Here is a 16,582-nt window from a genome sequence, read left to right as displayed (position 1 = left end):
AATTTTCAAACTGCTTTCTCAGAATGAAAATAATGAATAACAGACATACCAAGGACAAATAAAATAGAAGGTACATATGTTAATACCACAAAAAAAGACTTAACTAAAAAAATATCATTTATCTTTTTAATTTTACTACCACAGGTTAGTTGTATAAAATAACAGGTTTCAATATAATGTTTCCTTATATATGTACATACTGTACTTTAAGAAGATCTATTAAAACAGTTTTTAAAGATAAAGCTTTTTTCTAATAAATCAGCCACTAGGCAGCATCTGGGGATTGGTGAGACTTCAACCAATACCTCATTCCTACTTAAAAATACATCACAAATTTAAGAATAACATGTTTCTTTTAAAGGGCTTAGAAAAAGACATAGAAGGAAATCTTTGGGACAAATAATTAAGCAAGAGGCTCTTCAACTTGACAAGTAAAACAAAATTCATAAAAATAAAATTGACAAAAAACATCTCATCAAACAAATTTTAAAACTTTTTATGTGACCTTGAGATGGCTAGAATCTGCCATCAAGCCTTAAAGATTTGAATATACTCCTCAGAATCAATTCCTTCAAGTTGTCGTCTGACTTCCACATCTGAGTTTTTGTGTGAAGAAGAGAAGGAAGGGAAGAACAGAGGCAGGCAGGCAAGAAAGGAGGGAAGAAGGGAAAAGAGGAAGGGAGGGAGCAGTAGGCTGGCTGATTGACTGGAGTTACTTCACAGGCTTTAAGTTGTATTTGCCAGTCTTCTAAAACTAAACTCAGGAAATATCTAGTAGCTAAAATGCATGAAAATCGTGTGTGGTGGTTTAAATAACAATGGTCCCCATAAGCTCATAAATTTGAATTCTTGGTCCCTAGTTGGTAGAACTGTTTGGAAGATATCAGGAGGTGAGGTCTTGTTGGAGATGTGCCAGCGAGGGTGAGCTCTGAGGTTCCAAAAGTCCAGCCATTCCCAGGGTGCCAGGTTCTCTACCTTTCTTAAGATGTGAGCTCTCAGCTACTGCTCCAGCACCATGCCTGCCTGCCTACTGCCATGCTCCCTGCCATGATGGTCATGGGCTCTAACCTTGGGAACCATGAGCTCCACTTTCAACTTTCTGTTGTTGTTGTTTTGTTTCTCAAGACAGGGTTTCTCTGTGTAGCCTTGGCTGTCCCGGACTCACTTTGTAGACCAGGCTGGCCTCAAACTCATAGCAATACCCCTGCCTCTGCTGGGACTACAGGCATGCGCCCCTGCACCCTTAAACTCTTTCTTTTATAAGTCACCTTGGTCATAGTGTTGTATCCCTGCAATAGAAAAGTAACTAAGATCAAAGTATTCTTAACAGCTTCCAACTGAATTAGGGCTATAAGAAAAGAAATAGAAACATGAGCACCTTTCTCAATTCCCTTGCTCAAATTTCTTCCCTCAGAGTCCCACTGTAAGACGAATCAACAACAAACAGATTTTATTTTTAAAAACCTGAGATCAACTTTTTATTTCAGTTAATCTCTAAAATTATAAAAAAATAAAATGTCTAGAAGGCTGGGCATAGTGTCCTACACTTTTAATCCCAGCACTTGGGAGGCAGGTGAATATCTGAGTTCAAGGTCAGTCTGGTCTACAGAGCAAGCTCAGTGCTTGTTACACAGAGAAACACTGTCTTGAGAAAACAACAAAAAAAAGAGCTCTTACACAAAGAAACCCTGACTGGGAAAAAAAAAGGAAGAAAGAAGAGGAGGAGGAAAGAAAAGTGAAGGAAGGCGAGAGAGAAGAAAGTGGGTAAGAAAGAAAAAGAGACAAAGAAATAATATGTCTGTAAATGATACAATTAGGCTAGAGGTATAACTAAGTGGAATAGTGTTTGTCTAGCATGCATGGTTTAATCACCATATACACACACAAACAAAAACACTTAAATGTTTCATGAGCAGGAAAGATGACTCAAAGGTTTTTACATGAGACCATGAAAGCAGGAATTTATCCCCAGGACCCACATGGTAGAAGAACTACCACTATAGTAGGCATTTGACCTAAACATACACAGATAGATAGATAGATAGATAGATAGATAGATAGATAGATAGATAGATAGATAGATAGATAGATAGATAAAATGAATAAATCTAACTGTTCTAGTTTCCTTTCTGTGGCTGATAAAATGCTCTAAACAAAAGCAAATGAAGACAGGAACTGCTTTATTTGGTTTATACTAAACATGTCACAACCCAACACTGAAGGAAGTCAGGGTAGGAACTCAAACAAGGCAGAAACTGTGAAGGAACACTGCTTATTGGCTTGTTCTCAGGCTCATCCTTAGCAGCTTATATAGCCCATAATCACCTCCCAAAAGACTACACCCCCAACAGTGGGTGGGGCTCTAATCAATTAGCAATTAATCCTACACAGACATGTGCACAAGGCCAATCTGACCTAGACATCCTTCAAATGAGACTTTCTTCAAGCCAAAAAAAAAAAAAAAAAAAGATTTAGGCAAAGAAAATAGCTCGGTGGAGTTTGAAATATGTGATGGACTAGAGTTTATTCCCAGCATCACTAATAGTAATAATTATAATAAATGAGTCATTTGTCTCAAAAGTAATTCTTATGACTTAGTAACAAATCCAGCAAAGCACAATTTGAGGCAGCAATTAGAATTAGCAGAGTTCTCTATCAGGTATTTATAAATTATCTTTTAAAACCAAAAAATCAACTGCTATATAGAATTGAATATATTTTCCTAGTTTTATAAAAATATTTAAATCAACTAAGTATCTCACACATCTTAATTTTCTCTCTGCTTTTTACTAAAAACAAAAAAATAGAAAGGAAACAATGTAAAAGAGCTCAACATTGTTATAAAATCTTCTACTTTAGAATTTAAAAAAATCCAAAAGATTTCTAAAAAAAAAAGAAAATAAAGAGGATAAGAGCAAAGCTGGCAGCACAGCTCAGAGGCAGAGCTCTTGCCGAGCAGATGAGGAGGCCACACCAGAAATTAACTGCAGTGTTACACATGAGTTCAACCCTCAGTTCTCATACATGAAACAAAAAGGTGTTCACTCTGCACATGCAAAGTTGGCTATTTTATGAGTTTAGAAATTCAAATTTAGAAAGATGGCCTGCACTAAAGACTAAACCAAAACTTTAAATATCATTCTTGAAAACTTCTTTTTCTGTATCCCATTTCTTTCTATTATATTCTATCAGTTTTAACTTCCAAAACACATCTAACTTATCTTACTTCTGGTGTTATTTGACAGACCAATTCACCTTTATCTTTAGATTAAATCTATTAGGCCAAGCATGGTGGTGCAAGTCTTTAATCCCAGCACTCAGGAGGCAGAAACAAGCAGATCTCAGAGGGTTTGAGGCCAGCCTAGTGTACACAGTGAGTTCCAGGCCAGCCACTGCCACACAGTGAGACTCAGGCTAAAACTAAAACAAAAGAACTTATATAGCAGCTTCTTAGGCATTTTACTTTTGTCCTCTCCTCCTACCCAATCTCCATATGTCAGCATATATGTGACCCTCCTAATATAATTTCTATTTTTCACTATAGAAGCTTCTTCCATGATCTGGATCTCGCCTGATTCTCCAAGCTCACTTGACAGTATTTTTTTTTTTTTCACTCCATCACACATCCCAAATATGCCTGTCATCTCTGCCCCTCACAGTTCTCAGTCTACACATTTTCTGTTTTCTAGTTTTGGAAACATTGTCCCTCAACTCCTAGACCTGTTTTTTATAAGGTAAAGTATACACTGTTGTAAAAAACAAAAAACAAAAAAAAAAAAAAAAAAAAAACCCACATACAGAATAAAAGAACTACCTAAAATTCTACCATTAGAAAGGGCTACCACTAATATCTTAGAAATAATCCTTTATATATAACTTTGTAGGTGTATATGCCATTATATGCTGCATAGAGCCTTCATAAATTTCAAATTTTTCCATACTTGTTCTTTATGCTTAATGCTCAATTCAAATACCACTTCCTAAGAAGAGGCCTCCTACAACCTTTGTAAAGAAATATATTTTTTGAGTTCCCTAGTAGGGAGCACAGGGACTGTCTCTGACATGATCTCAGTGGCTGGCTCTTTAATCACCTCCCCCTGGGGGGGGGGTGTAGCCTTGCCAGACCACAGAGGAAGATGATGAAGCCAGCCTTGATGAGACCTGATAAGCTTGGGTCAGATAGAAGGGAGGAGTACCTCCCTTATCAGTGGCCTAGGGTAGGGGCATAGGGGGAGAAGCAGAAGGGTGGGTAGGACTGGGAGGAGATGAAGGAGGGAGCTGCAGTGAGGATACAAAGTGAATAAATGGTAATAAATAAATAAAATTAAATTTAAAAAAAGAAAACTACTTTTAATCACATTACTTGACTTCCTTCATTGCACATATTTCTTTCCAAATTAACTATCTGTCTTTGTTAACTTATCTCTATTTTTTATCTGCCCAGTAACTGAAGAAGTCAAATTATGTGAGAGCAGACTCTTACCACTATTTTTCCCACTACTATATTACTGACTACTACCTAACACTGCAGATGTCTAATACTTAATAAAGACATGGTGGTTTCGGTTAGTGTGTGTGTGTGTGTGTGTGTATGTGTGTTACTAGGAACTGAACCCAGAGCCTCACATAAGGTAGCAAATGTCCCACCAATAAGCTATAGACCCAACACCTTATGCACTTTTTATTTTTGAGACAGGATCTCAGTAGGTTGCACAGCCTGGGTAAACTCCCCCTAGAATCCAGCCAGACCTTGAACTTGTGACCCCGCTGCCTCAGTTTCCCAAGTAGCTGGGATTACAGACCTGACTTAAGTAACATTTATAAGTTATAAAATCCATATTTTTAATCTTCTATTGAATTTTTTCTAAACTTCATACTCATACTTAATCATCCATCTGACAGCTCCAATTGGCAAAAACAGTGGTTCACCAAACCTGCTCCTACTCAGGTTGTTCACTGTTTTGATAAATAACAATGCCCTCAACCAAATATCCCAAACTATAAACCTGAATTTTACCCTTGAATCGATTCTTCCTCTTCAACCTATATTCAACCAATCACCAAAAGTCTCTCAATTCTACCTCCTAAATCTCCAATCCATCAATTTCATTCAATCCATCTGCTCTTCTCCCACCACCAAGTACAAATCATTCATCATTTCTCTTTATCAACTGTAACATCCTTCTAGCTTCCTACTCCAGATTCACTCTTACTTCCTTCTAATTTATTAGAAGCTATACTCCCAGTGACTATAAAGATATAACATCAATTTGGCTAGATGCAGAATCACTTAGGAGACAGACATCCGGACATGCCTGAGAGGCTTAACTCAAATGGGAAAAGCCACACTTAATGGTGGACAGACCCAAGCTCTGGGCTGGGTCCAGACTTAACAAGGTAACCACAAGTGTAGCAATAGCATTCACCTGACTCTGATCTAACTGCAAACAATGTGACCATCCTACAGCCACAGCTGCCGCTGCTCTTGCTGCCATGTCAGGCACTGTACACGTAATCCATTCTGCAAGTCTCAAATTCTGACACCGATTCTTCACAAGTCTGTAGTAAACAATTCACAGATATCCTTCCTCCCAATGCATGCTTTGCCTACACAATCAACCACACAATAATCTAGATAATTGCTGTAAAGGGACATCTGATATAATCAAAATTACTGATTTTAGGTGGAAGATTGTCATGGATAACAGGTAAATCAGAGATTTGAAAAGTTGACCGACAGCATGAGCCTGCAGTTTCTCCCACCAGAGACTCCAAATAGACTGCTGTCTGATCCCTGGAAACCCAGGCCTATGAGATTCTAAGCAAAGACTCACTTAATCTGCCTGAGTTTCTCAACTTCAGAGCTTTTATACATTGCATAAGTATTATTTTATTTTGAGAAAATGAATAAGCACTGTTTTAAGCTGCCTAACTTGAGAACAACAGAAAACTTCTAATCAAGGCTCTTTCTAGACCCCTGTTCCCCAAGATCCCTGTTCCCCACTCTAAGCCTGAATTAGGGCCCCTGTTCCCAAATCATTTCGTATTTCTCTGTCATAACATTAATCATATTTATTACTTTACATAGCCTAAGATCTATAGCTAGTAACTTTTCAATTTTGTTCACCATACATGATTATAACCCAATGTCTACACAACTGTTATCTATAAACGTTTGCTAGTTAAATGAAAAACATGTTTCCCAAAATTCTCAGTTGAGATAAACCTCCTATAGAGTGCCACATCATGAAATGCTTAAGGAAAAAATTTCTGGCTTATAGCAATAATTAAGAAAGAAAGAGTTAGGATGAAAGATACATACTTAGAATTATTATTATTATTATTTCAGTTTTACAAACCCTCCCCACTTGACATCTCTCATCCACGCCCAGTGCCTCCAGGAATCCTGGCCAACTCTCAGAACTATACAACATTACTAGTAACAGTAGCGATATCCTTTAGGTATACCTTTGGATTATAGAGTAGAAATTAGTTTACAATTTTAAAAGACAGTTATCAAACTACAATAATGATACAAATTTATTCAACTGAGACATTAATATGTTATAAAAAATGAATATATTACAATTATCTGGTCAGAAAAGAAAAAGACTAACAAAAATACTTTACTTACATCAAAGGAAAAGCAAAAAATGGGAGTGTCATGGCAAGTCTCGCTGTAAATTCATCCGGAAGATACCACAAGTACACAATTAAGCATGTAAACAGATAAAGAACTGAAGAATAGATAATTAATCTTCCAACCCATAATTTTTGCAATCTCTGATTTTTTTCTCTAAACTCTTCCAATGCTTGAATTTCCTGTTAAAAGAAAAGTATTCCATATTATTAAATCTCATAAATCATTTAAAAATTAAAATTGAAAGAACATGACAGAAAAATTCTATTCAATTGCTAAAATTCAATGAAATACAATGCCCTAAAATTTTAAAGCAAACATATGAAAGAAAAACTAAAACTGAAGTTAAGTAATTAAATAAAGCCTTTCCCAACAAATTACTTTTCAAACTAAAATATTAAATACTATTTTTAATCTATCAAATTGGTAAAGACTAGAAAAATGAAATTGACATCAGCAAATACATAGTCAAGAAAATAATTCTTAATATATGGCCTTTAAAATCTGGCAAGAAAAAAATTGTAGAGCCATGATTGGTGGTGCTGTAACACATTGAATCATGGCACACAGGAGGCAGATGGAAGTTTGAGGAGAGCGTGCTCTAAATAGACAGTGTAGGCCAGGCAGAATAATATAGTAAGACTGTCTCAAAAAAAAAAGAAAAAAGAAAAAAAAAAAGAAAAGAAAAGAAAAAAAAAAAAAAAAAACAATGACTGAAACTACATTTCAGTCTATTTGCTAGTCCCAATATTCCTAGGAAATATAAGAGAAAAACTTAAAGCTATAGAATTGCTGCAGACTGATAAAAGTTGCACAGTAGCCTACAATCTTTATCATGCTATGTTATATTGATTTACACCATGCTAGCTCTAATTGCATTCTAACAGGTTCTATCTATTACTTGATACGGGCTTCTCAAATCACTGAGAGACTTCAGATTTTTCTGGGGTTTGTTTGTTTTGTTTTTCTTTTTTGAGATTACATAACACTAAAGTTCTCAGCAGTCCAATATATCAGTGGTTCTCAATCTGTAGGTGACAACCCAAAATTACCCTGTATACCACATATTTAGATTACAATTCATAACAGTAGCAAAATTAGCTATGAAGTAGCAATGAAAATAATTTTATTTGGGGGTCACCACAACATGAGGAACTGTATTAAAAGGATGCAGTATTAGGAAGGTTGTGAACCACTAAGCTCCCGTGTCTCTTCTCCAACATAAAATTACCAAAATACTTAATTAACATCTAAAATAAATACTCTAGAGCCAAGGAACATACCTTATCTATATTTTCTAGAACTTCTACTGTTGAAGGTTTTGCCTGTTTTAGACACAGAAATAAGACATGGCATTAAAGCTTGCTTCTGCAAATTTAGAAACACTTGAGTTTATATAGTCATTAAAGAACACTTTAATTCACAACTAGGTTTCTCAATGTTACCAAGCTATATGTCTACCTATTTATAACTATAATTGAAAAATAACTATCAAACTATGTAAGAGTCTTAAAATAAAACTTTTTCTAAAACTTTCAACTGTGATAGCTCTTTTTCCATTCTTAACCTCAACAGAACAGATTTTTATATAGAGAAAAATATTTTCATCCAAAGGGATTCCTAGAGCAAAATATTCACAAGATGGCCTGTGTAAGCACCACACTGACTGACTTCAGGACTGAAGCTCCCGGGGGCTCTGCAGGTTAAAATCAATAGGCCACATTCACTGTGATTCCTAAAGTCACAGCTTTAGAAAGGTTCTTTTGTTTGCATGTTTCAAATGAGTGCAGACGTGCCGGCATTTGTGCCTGTAGAAAGCACCCTGGTGCCATCGAGGCCAGGAGAAGGCACTGGATCCCCTGGAAATGGGGTTATGAGCAGCTGTGGGCCACCAAGTGGGCTGGAAACTGAGCCACAGTACTCTGGAAGAGCAACCAGGGCTCTGAACCTCTAAGCCATCTTTTGAGCCCCAAGTACACACTTTTGAAAGATGAGATTTTTATAGAGTATATATAAGAATATTTTATAACAGCAGTGATTATTTGCCAAAGTTATTTCTATATGAGCCAGAATGGTTCAAACGACAATTAAGAAAATATTTATCAAGACAGTAACAAATATCAATACTATAGTCTTTAAAAAGTTAACCCTAAATAAAAAAAAAAAAAAAATGTAAAGTTGTTAACCTAAGTTTGAACCATGTAAAACTGCCATTTTTATATGACAAAGCAGACTATCAGCAACTTGATATGATTCAACCAAATAAGAAAAACAAAAGAATAATACATTTATTTGATTCTCAGGCTGTCAAATTTTTGTCTGTTTTTCGAGACAAGGTTTCTCTTGTAGCGTTGGCTGTCCTGGACTCACTTTGTAGACCAAGATGGTCTTGAACTCACAGATTTGCCTGCCTCTGCCTCAATGGTGCTGGGACTAAAGGCATGCCACCCTGCCTGGCTCTGTAGATTTTTAAAAAGGAATCAAGAAGAAAATAAAAAGTTAATAGTCTAGGAAATTGGAGGTAGAAAGTTGAAGGGTTAAAAGATTAGGGGACAAAAGATACAAAATCACAGAGTCAGTTCTAGAGACCATTACAGAGTGGTGACTACAGCTTACAATGCTTTACTATATTTTTCGTGAGCTTTAAAAAAAAAAGTTTATTATATTTTTAAACATGTATATACATGGATGCCTGTGCATAGGTACATGAATGCAGGTGTAGTTGGCAGCCAGAGGTGCTAGATCCATAAAACAGGAGTCCAAGCAATTGTGAATAGCCGGATATGGGCACTGGGAACTGAACATCCGTCCTTTGCAACAGCAACAAGTGCCCTTACACTTAAATGTCTCTGATATACTATATTCTTGAAAACTGCTAACAGAGAAAATGTGTTCTCACCACAAAAAGTATAATTGTATGAGTTAAAACATGTTAATTACGAGATCTAAACAATGTAATATATACACTTTAAAATATCATGCTGCATACAATAAATATGCTATTTTTCCTGGGGATTTTTTTAAAAAGAAAAACAAAGTCAATATAACACAAATCTAAAACATGGATTTCTCTAACAAGTCAAAAGCTAAATTATACACCCAACATTATTATTATTATAATAAGGAATAGGAAATTATTTTCCTAGACTACATTATTTCTTATTACTTACTTATCAATAAAATTTATATTTTATCTCTAAATTTGAGATACGTTAAAGACTTATCTAGTAAAATCTGCATTTTTAATTTTGTTCAACCTATATTTTTTTTTATAATTCTTAAAAGTATGTTTATGTGACATACTAAAAAAAAAAAAAAAAAAAGCAATTCCTTTAATCCCAGCTATATGGAAGCAGAGGCAGGACAGATTTCTGCAAGTTTAAGGCTGCACAGCAAAGCCCCTGTCTCCAAAGTAGGTAAGAGAGGGAGACAGACAGACAGACAGACAGATAGATGATATAGTCCATAAAACTCCTAACTATGGTATAAGAGTTAATTTCAACTACTTTCAAAATAAACTTGGAACTTGGGCAATATGAGCAAAAAACTACCTCTATATAATACAAAAATAAAAATGAATTACTAGAGATATTAAGTAGCCATAAAAAAAAAAAAAAAACTACCAAAATAATGCCCAAAAAGGCAATTCTAACTGGAGTTAAATGAAATTAAATATATAATATGAAACTCACTGAAATGTGTACCTCAAAGAAGACCTCAACAAATGCTTTATGTAACCCTCCCATGTTATATTTTTTTTAAATTAGCAATATACAAAATATTTTTTCTTACCCTCCATCGAGAAAATAATCCACCCATCTTTTATTTGTAGAATCTTGGTACAATAATAAATATCATGAGTTGTCCAAAAGAAGTCACAGCTAGAAACAAAGCAAATATTTTAAATTTTTAAGGTAAATGCACAGCACATTCTCTCTACAATTTTTATGTTGCAATACTACATTTAAAAACCATAAATTATTTATTGGCCTCCACTTACATGAAACTTGAATCCAGATAGCCACAGGTACATTCAAAGTGAGGACATATTTAAAGGTAAAAATGGAGTTGGAAATATGTTTTAATGACAAATCACCTACAAATTTCCTATTTTTTTAAAGTAGTTACCCTATGTTGTTCTCGTTATAAAAATAAAATAAATTCTTGAGGCGCATGCCTGTAATCCCAGGGAGGCAGAAGGAGGTGAATCTCTGTGAGTTCAGAGACTAGCCTGGTCTACAGGGAGAGTCCAGGTCAGGCAAGGCTACACAGAGAAACGTTGTTTTGAAAAACATAAAAAGAATAAATTCTTTAATAATTTGAGCCTTCACTCCTTTGTAAAGAATAATGTCAGTAGTTTGTCACAGGACAGCCTTTAGTATAAACACCTTGAGATAAGAAAATAGCAAATAAAAAACATGCCCTAAAACTCCTGTATCTTCAGACTTCTGGTTCCTATGTATAAACACTGCTGGTCAACACCCAATTAAGCATTGTAAGACCCTCGACCTAGATGACCTTCACTTCAGCCAGCTGTGTATATCTGTTTGTTTATCCATTATCTTCAAATGTTTTATGAAAACTGAGAAATGGTAATATCATAAATCAATTTAACAGCTAAAATAATGATTAAATTGACATGGTAAACTTATACCCTCAAACTGACATCTTTTTATCAGGTTACAAGTATCTGCTTATCAGGGTGTGAAACTACTTCATCTATACACACGTGCATACACACTTATTTTTACAGGTATATCTCCCCTATCTTAACCATAAATATAATCACAAAATAATTATCAGCACTCAGGGAGAAATGCGATACTATTTATATATCAGCATTATCTCAAGGCATACCTATTTTAAGAGTTTCTTTTTTTAGAAAAGTAATGAATGCCTAATTATAAAGTACTTTCATTTACAAAGTGATTCGTACAGCCAGAAATATTATCTGTTCTAAGACACTCTGAAGCATACAAAACAAGTTCATAAGCTACAATTAAGTTGCAAGCTAAATATTAATTCTGTAATAATAGCTCAGCATTCAAAATTCTAAAATGTGATTATGAGGTATTCTGGAACGCTAATGAACAAAAGTATAAATTTTGAGTTAAGATTAAACAAATCTTAAAACAGTCTTAATATTCTAAAAGCAATCACCAAGAAAAGTAGAAGGAAAAAGACTCAGATGACCACATAATTTTGCATTTCTCTGTCATCACTCCACTAGTTTGAAATTGGCTTGTGATAGTTTGAAACTAGCTTGTTATATTTGACAGTGTTTCGTGCACAACTCGACTACATATTTCTATTCTCCCCTCCTCTTCCCCAGACAGTGTTTCTCTTTGTAACAGCCTGGCTGTCCTAGAACTCAGCAGACCAGGCTGACCTTGAACTCACAGAGATATAGCTGCCTCTGCCTCCCAAGTGGTGGGATTAAAGGCATGCACCACCACTACTCTGCATATTTCCATTTCTAAAAGAACTATAACAAGTTTGAAGCCATCACACCTTAAGATCAAATTTTCTGTTTTGGTTGGATTTTCTGTGACAGGATCTCCTGACACTCAGCTGCCACCTTCCTGCCTCAGCCTCCTGAATACTGACTGGCATTACAAACTTGCACCATCATGCCCTACCTGGCTTAGCTGACTTTTTACTATTTGAAATTAATAACACTGAACACTAAAACAAATGATTTGCAAGGATTTTATTATTTAGATACTGTCCCTCCATTTCACAAATTAAGACCCTGAAGTTAGAGAATATGCTAAACCCCAAGAATATTAAGTAGCAAAGCCAACTACAGCATCTTAGTTTTGATTTTCTTAATGCAACCAGTTATTCCCAACAGCAAATGGAGGACAACTATATAGCATAGGCTGAAAATATCTGTGTAGAGTAGCACATATATCAGTTATAACTAGCTGGAGATATAGGTTAGAAGTTGAGCACTTGTGGAGTACATGGCCCTGGGCTCAATCCTCAGCACCATAAAACATAAAAATAAAAACAAAGTGAAATAAAACATATGAAAGCACCTTAGACCTTCTTAAATAGTTGATAAACAGAGCTGCTAAAACGGAAAGTGAGTTATACACACAAGAGACAGTGTTTATAGCAATGTATCAGGTAGCCGAATCCCTTTATCTGATGAAGTCTGAATGCTTAAATCTACATTAGAGAGATGCTAAATGGCTTACTAAATTCCTAGGAGTCCAGTTAGAACTTTTAGAGCAACTAGTCTACAACAGTCTTTACTGAACATTGCCTTTTAAAGGAGCACATGAGATATATCCGTAATTCATAATAAATACTTATTTTATATTAATTATTTGTTTGAAGGATGTTTTGCTGTTAAAGAAACAACAACTATAGTTTTGTCTTCAGGCTTTCTAATGCAAGAAGTTGTGCTTTAAATTTACCCTCTGAAGCTGGGTGTGGTGGTGCACACCTTTTATCCCAGCGCTTGAGGCAGAGGCTGGTGGGTCTCTTTGAGGTCAGCCTGGTCTACAAAGTGAGTTCCAGGACAGCCAAGACTACACACAGAGAAAAGAAACCCTGTCTGGAAAACAACAACTACAACAACAACAAAAAACAAAAACAAAAAAAAAACCCTCTGAAATATTAGTAATAGTCATTAAATCCATGGTTTCATAAGCAAAATAACAATCAATTATTGGATTCAGAAATTTTCAATAGTATTTTTAACTATGTGAAACACAAAAGGAGTAAATATTTTCTACAATGTTAAGTTCATTTTCTATCTCACCCAGGGCTTCTGTCCTTTCCATGTAGACATTGTAAATCCAATTCTGAATGCCCATCACTTACTGTGAAACAATGAGCATAAATAAATAAATAAATAAATAAATAAATAAATAAATAAATAAATAAATGAATGAATGAATGAATGAATGAATAAATAAATAAATGAATAAATGGGCATCTCTATTTCTCTATTTCCTCATCTGCAAAGAGGGATAGTTAGAATCTCCTTAGATGCTGAAATGCTTAAATAATGTCCTAAACTATTTACCCTAGAATAAATTGTTTCTCTTGCTGTAGTCACTGTCATTTTCTAATCCACCTCTACTCTCTTGCCCAGTACCTCTAGTATTTCTTTCTGAAGCATACATCATCGCTTGCCTTTAATTGGACTCAAGCAGTATAGCCAAGCTGTTCAGTCTCTTTCCAATCCTGCCTCCACAGTGGGACAGAGCATGTACAACCTTAAAGACTAAATGCACCTAAATGTGTGTGTGTTTTAAGATTTTTTTTTTTTTAGTACAAGTGTTTTGCTTGCAAGTATTTGTGCACGATGTGTGTACCTTGTACACTGGGAAGTCAGAAGTGGACGTTAGATAGCTTAGAACTAAAGTTTCAGATAGCTGTGAACCGCCATGTGCACAGGGAAGTCAGAAGTGGACATTATAGCCTAAAATGAGAATTACAGATGGCAGTGAACTACCACGTGGTCCTGAGTGCTCCCAACCTCTAAGTCATATCTCTCCAGCACCCTAAGTGTGGTTTTCAATGACCAATAATGCCAAACATACTGTATGACATTTTCTATAGTATTCACAGTCAGGTTTAAGTGAGAGAACCAAAAATCTTAAATGTCTTTCTTAAATTTTCAACTCATTTCAAATCACATAAAAACAATAGAATATTCGAACTATGGCCCAACCATATACTAGCCATATGAACTGGGTAAATTACTTACCAAGTGTGGTTTTACAAAGTGGTGAAAATATTTACATTCCATGGAATTATATAAATTAAGTGAAATTATTTATCACTTGGCACTGTGTTCAGCACATAGTGTTTAGTTAGTTGTAGCCATTACTACTGCAATTACCAAAAAAAAAAAAACCACATGTAATATTCAAATGAAGCACATGCCTAACTTTTATAAAAATGAGCACTTATCTCATAATTGAAATTTTTTAAAAATAAGTTTGTATTTTTACTGAAAATATTTTTTTTTCCTTTTCCCTAGCATGGAAATAAAGCAGAAGATTCTTCAGGCACTTTACATTATAATAAACTTGTAGGCCTTCACAGAAAACAGCAAAAGAAGTTGAGTTTTGAGTTTTAAGTTCCAAACTTAAATATAAACTAAAATCTTCAACAGCAACTTTAGGATTAAATTTAGGATTAAATGTGATTTGTTCAAGATGGCTTTCAAACGTCCAAACAAAAAATTCTGAAATATCTTACACCAGCTTTCTTGCCTAAAAATGATGAAAAGAAGCACACCTCTAAAAGCACTTTTAGTGCGAGATGACTACCACAAAAAAAAAGGTGCAGAGATTTCTACATGAAGTCGTACCTTTGTAACAGTCACCTGTCCTTGCATTCTTTCAACATATAAACACTATTCACAGCACTACTGTGCAGACCCCAATAGGTGTCCAGAACTTTTAAGACCTCTACGTTTAAAAGAGCCATTCTTGTTTAAAAAATGCATTCAAAGTCAACTCTGTTCCCCTAAGAAGGGACTGTGGAGAAGACCTTTAGGGACTAGGTCCTGCCTGCTAGCTTGAATGAGCCATCACACCTCTAGACAATTTTGTCAAAGCTGAGACAGCGAACACAGGGACAGAAAACAACAGACTCTAGGGACCACAACCCAGAAGCCAAAAGAGCCGAGCAGAACACGGAAAACTCTGAGTCACAGGTGTTGCTTATAACTGCTCTCAAGAATAAATTCTCCAATCCGAACTCTCCGTCCGCCAACACATCATCAAAGAATGAAACATGGATGGCCCTTGGAGTTACTCTTCCCGGGTGGCTCCTGACACCTCGCACCTTCGTGCCGCCGCTCCAGCCCTCAGGCCTGCCGCTGTCCCTCCAACATTTAAGAACAATGGTTGTGCAGTCCCTTACGATCCACGCCCACGTGAGCAGCATGACACTGACAGTTTTCAGACCTTCCCGTCCTGCCAGCTCCGCTGGACGCGGAGGTGACAAGAGCACTCAGGGTGGCTATCTCAGCCAGGGACGTGCTTCCTGGGACCTTTGGGCACTCCTCAACGCAGGTGGGGCCAAGGGCTCGGGCTCCAAACCACCCCGAGACCACAGCGGGGGCGCACACCGGTCCTGGGGAGACAGGGCCGGGTGTCGCCCACTCCGGAGCCGCTCGGGCCGCTGTGCTGGGCAACCCACGAGAGAAGGCGGCAACTGTACCCGGCGGGCGCAGCCCCGCGCGGCGCGTCCCCAGCCGCCGCCGGGCTCTAGGCCACCTAGCCGGGGCGGAGGAGACCGCCGGGCCGGCGCGCGGAGGAGCCCGGGGACCGGCTCCCGCGGCCCAGAGAGCCTCGGGCTACGCGGCCCTCCCCTTCGCCGTCCTACCTGAGCAAAGCAGGCGCCGCCCGGCCCCGCCGTCCGCTCGGGTGAGCCTCGGTCGCCACCGCGTAGCCCGCCTCTGGGGCAGGCGGCAGCAGCTACTGACAGAGATCTGGGCCCAGCCAATGCCTTCCCATCAAACCCCGCGCTCCCGCCGCCAGCCAATGGGCGCCGCTTCCCCGCCACCCCCGGTCACGTGACCCGGCCGGCCCAGCCGTTGGGGCCCGGGAGCGGCGCGTCTGGCCTGAGGGTCCAGGCTGCGTGTTCTCCGCGGCCGGGGGTCGGCACAGCGGCGTGCGGCCGTTCCGACTGCGGTGTACTAGCAGTTGATTCTTGTTCTCCCTCTGCCTCCTTTGCTCTTGAGTACTCTCACCCCCACCCCGACCCCCAGACTCGCCGAGGAAAGAAACTGATCCTGATTGTCCTAGACCATCTGAGTGAGAGGAGAGTGGGGAGGACAAAAGGGAGCGCCCTTGAAGGTCGGGACAAAAGCGAGTACCTGATGTTCCAGATCAGCTGTCATCCACCAGGCAGCAACAAAGGTTTACACTGCATAGCTCAGAAGAGGCCAGTCTCAGCTAAGCCGGGGGA

At 37.6% G+C, this 16,582-nt stretch overlaps 1 protein-coding gene across 2 annotated transcripts in view; it reads right to left on the bottom strand.

The window, feature by feature from the left end:
- Lnpk (lunapark, ER junction formation factor) overlaps positions 1-16,095 on the bottom strand; it is a 68,058-nt gene extending 51,963 nt beyond the window's left edge. For both annotated transcript variants that reach the window (XM_055600776.1, XM_055600777.1), the window contains exons 1-4: positions 15,998-16,095; positions 10,433-10,521; positions 7,924-7,965; positions 6,635-6,822 (exon numbers count right to left, since the gene is read on the bottom strand). In XM_055600776.1, coding sequence (XP_055456751.1) covers positions 6,635-6,822; positions 7,924-7,965; positions 10,433-10,459 — 257 coding nt within the window. In that variant the 5' untranslated portion in view covers positions 10,460-10,521; positions 15,998-16,095. The remainder of the gene's footprint in view (positions 1-6,634; positions 6,823-7,923; positions 7,966-10,432; positions 10,522-15,997) is intronic.
- Between the last annotated feature and the right edge of the window lie 487 nt (positions 16,096-16,582).

This window comes from Psammomys obesus, unplaced genomic scaffold (assembly GCF_907164565.1).
Source record: "Psammomys obesus unplaced genomic scaffold, mPsaObe1.curated_primary_1811, whole genome shotgun sequence".
In the NCBI taxonomy this organism is placed as follows: Eukaryota; Metazoa; Chordata; class Mammalia; order Rodentia; family Muridae; genus Psammomys; species Psammomys obesus.
The sequence above is the reverse complement of the archived record's forward strand: the minus strand, read 5'-3'. Positions and strand labels throughout refer to the sequence as shown.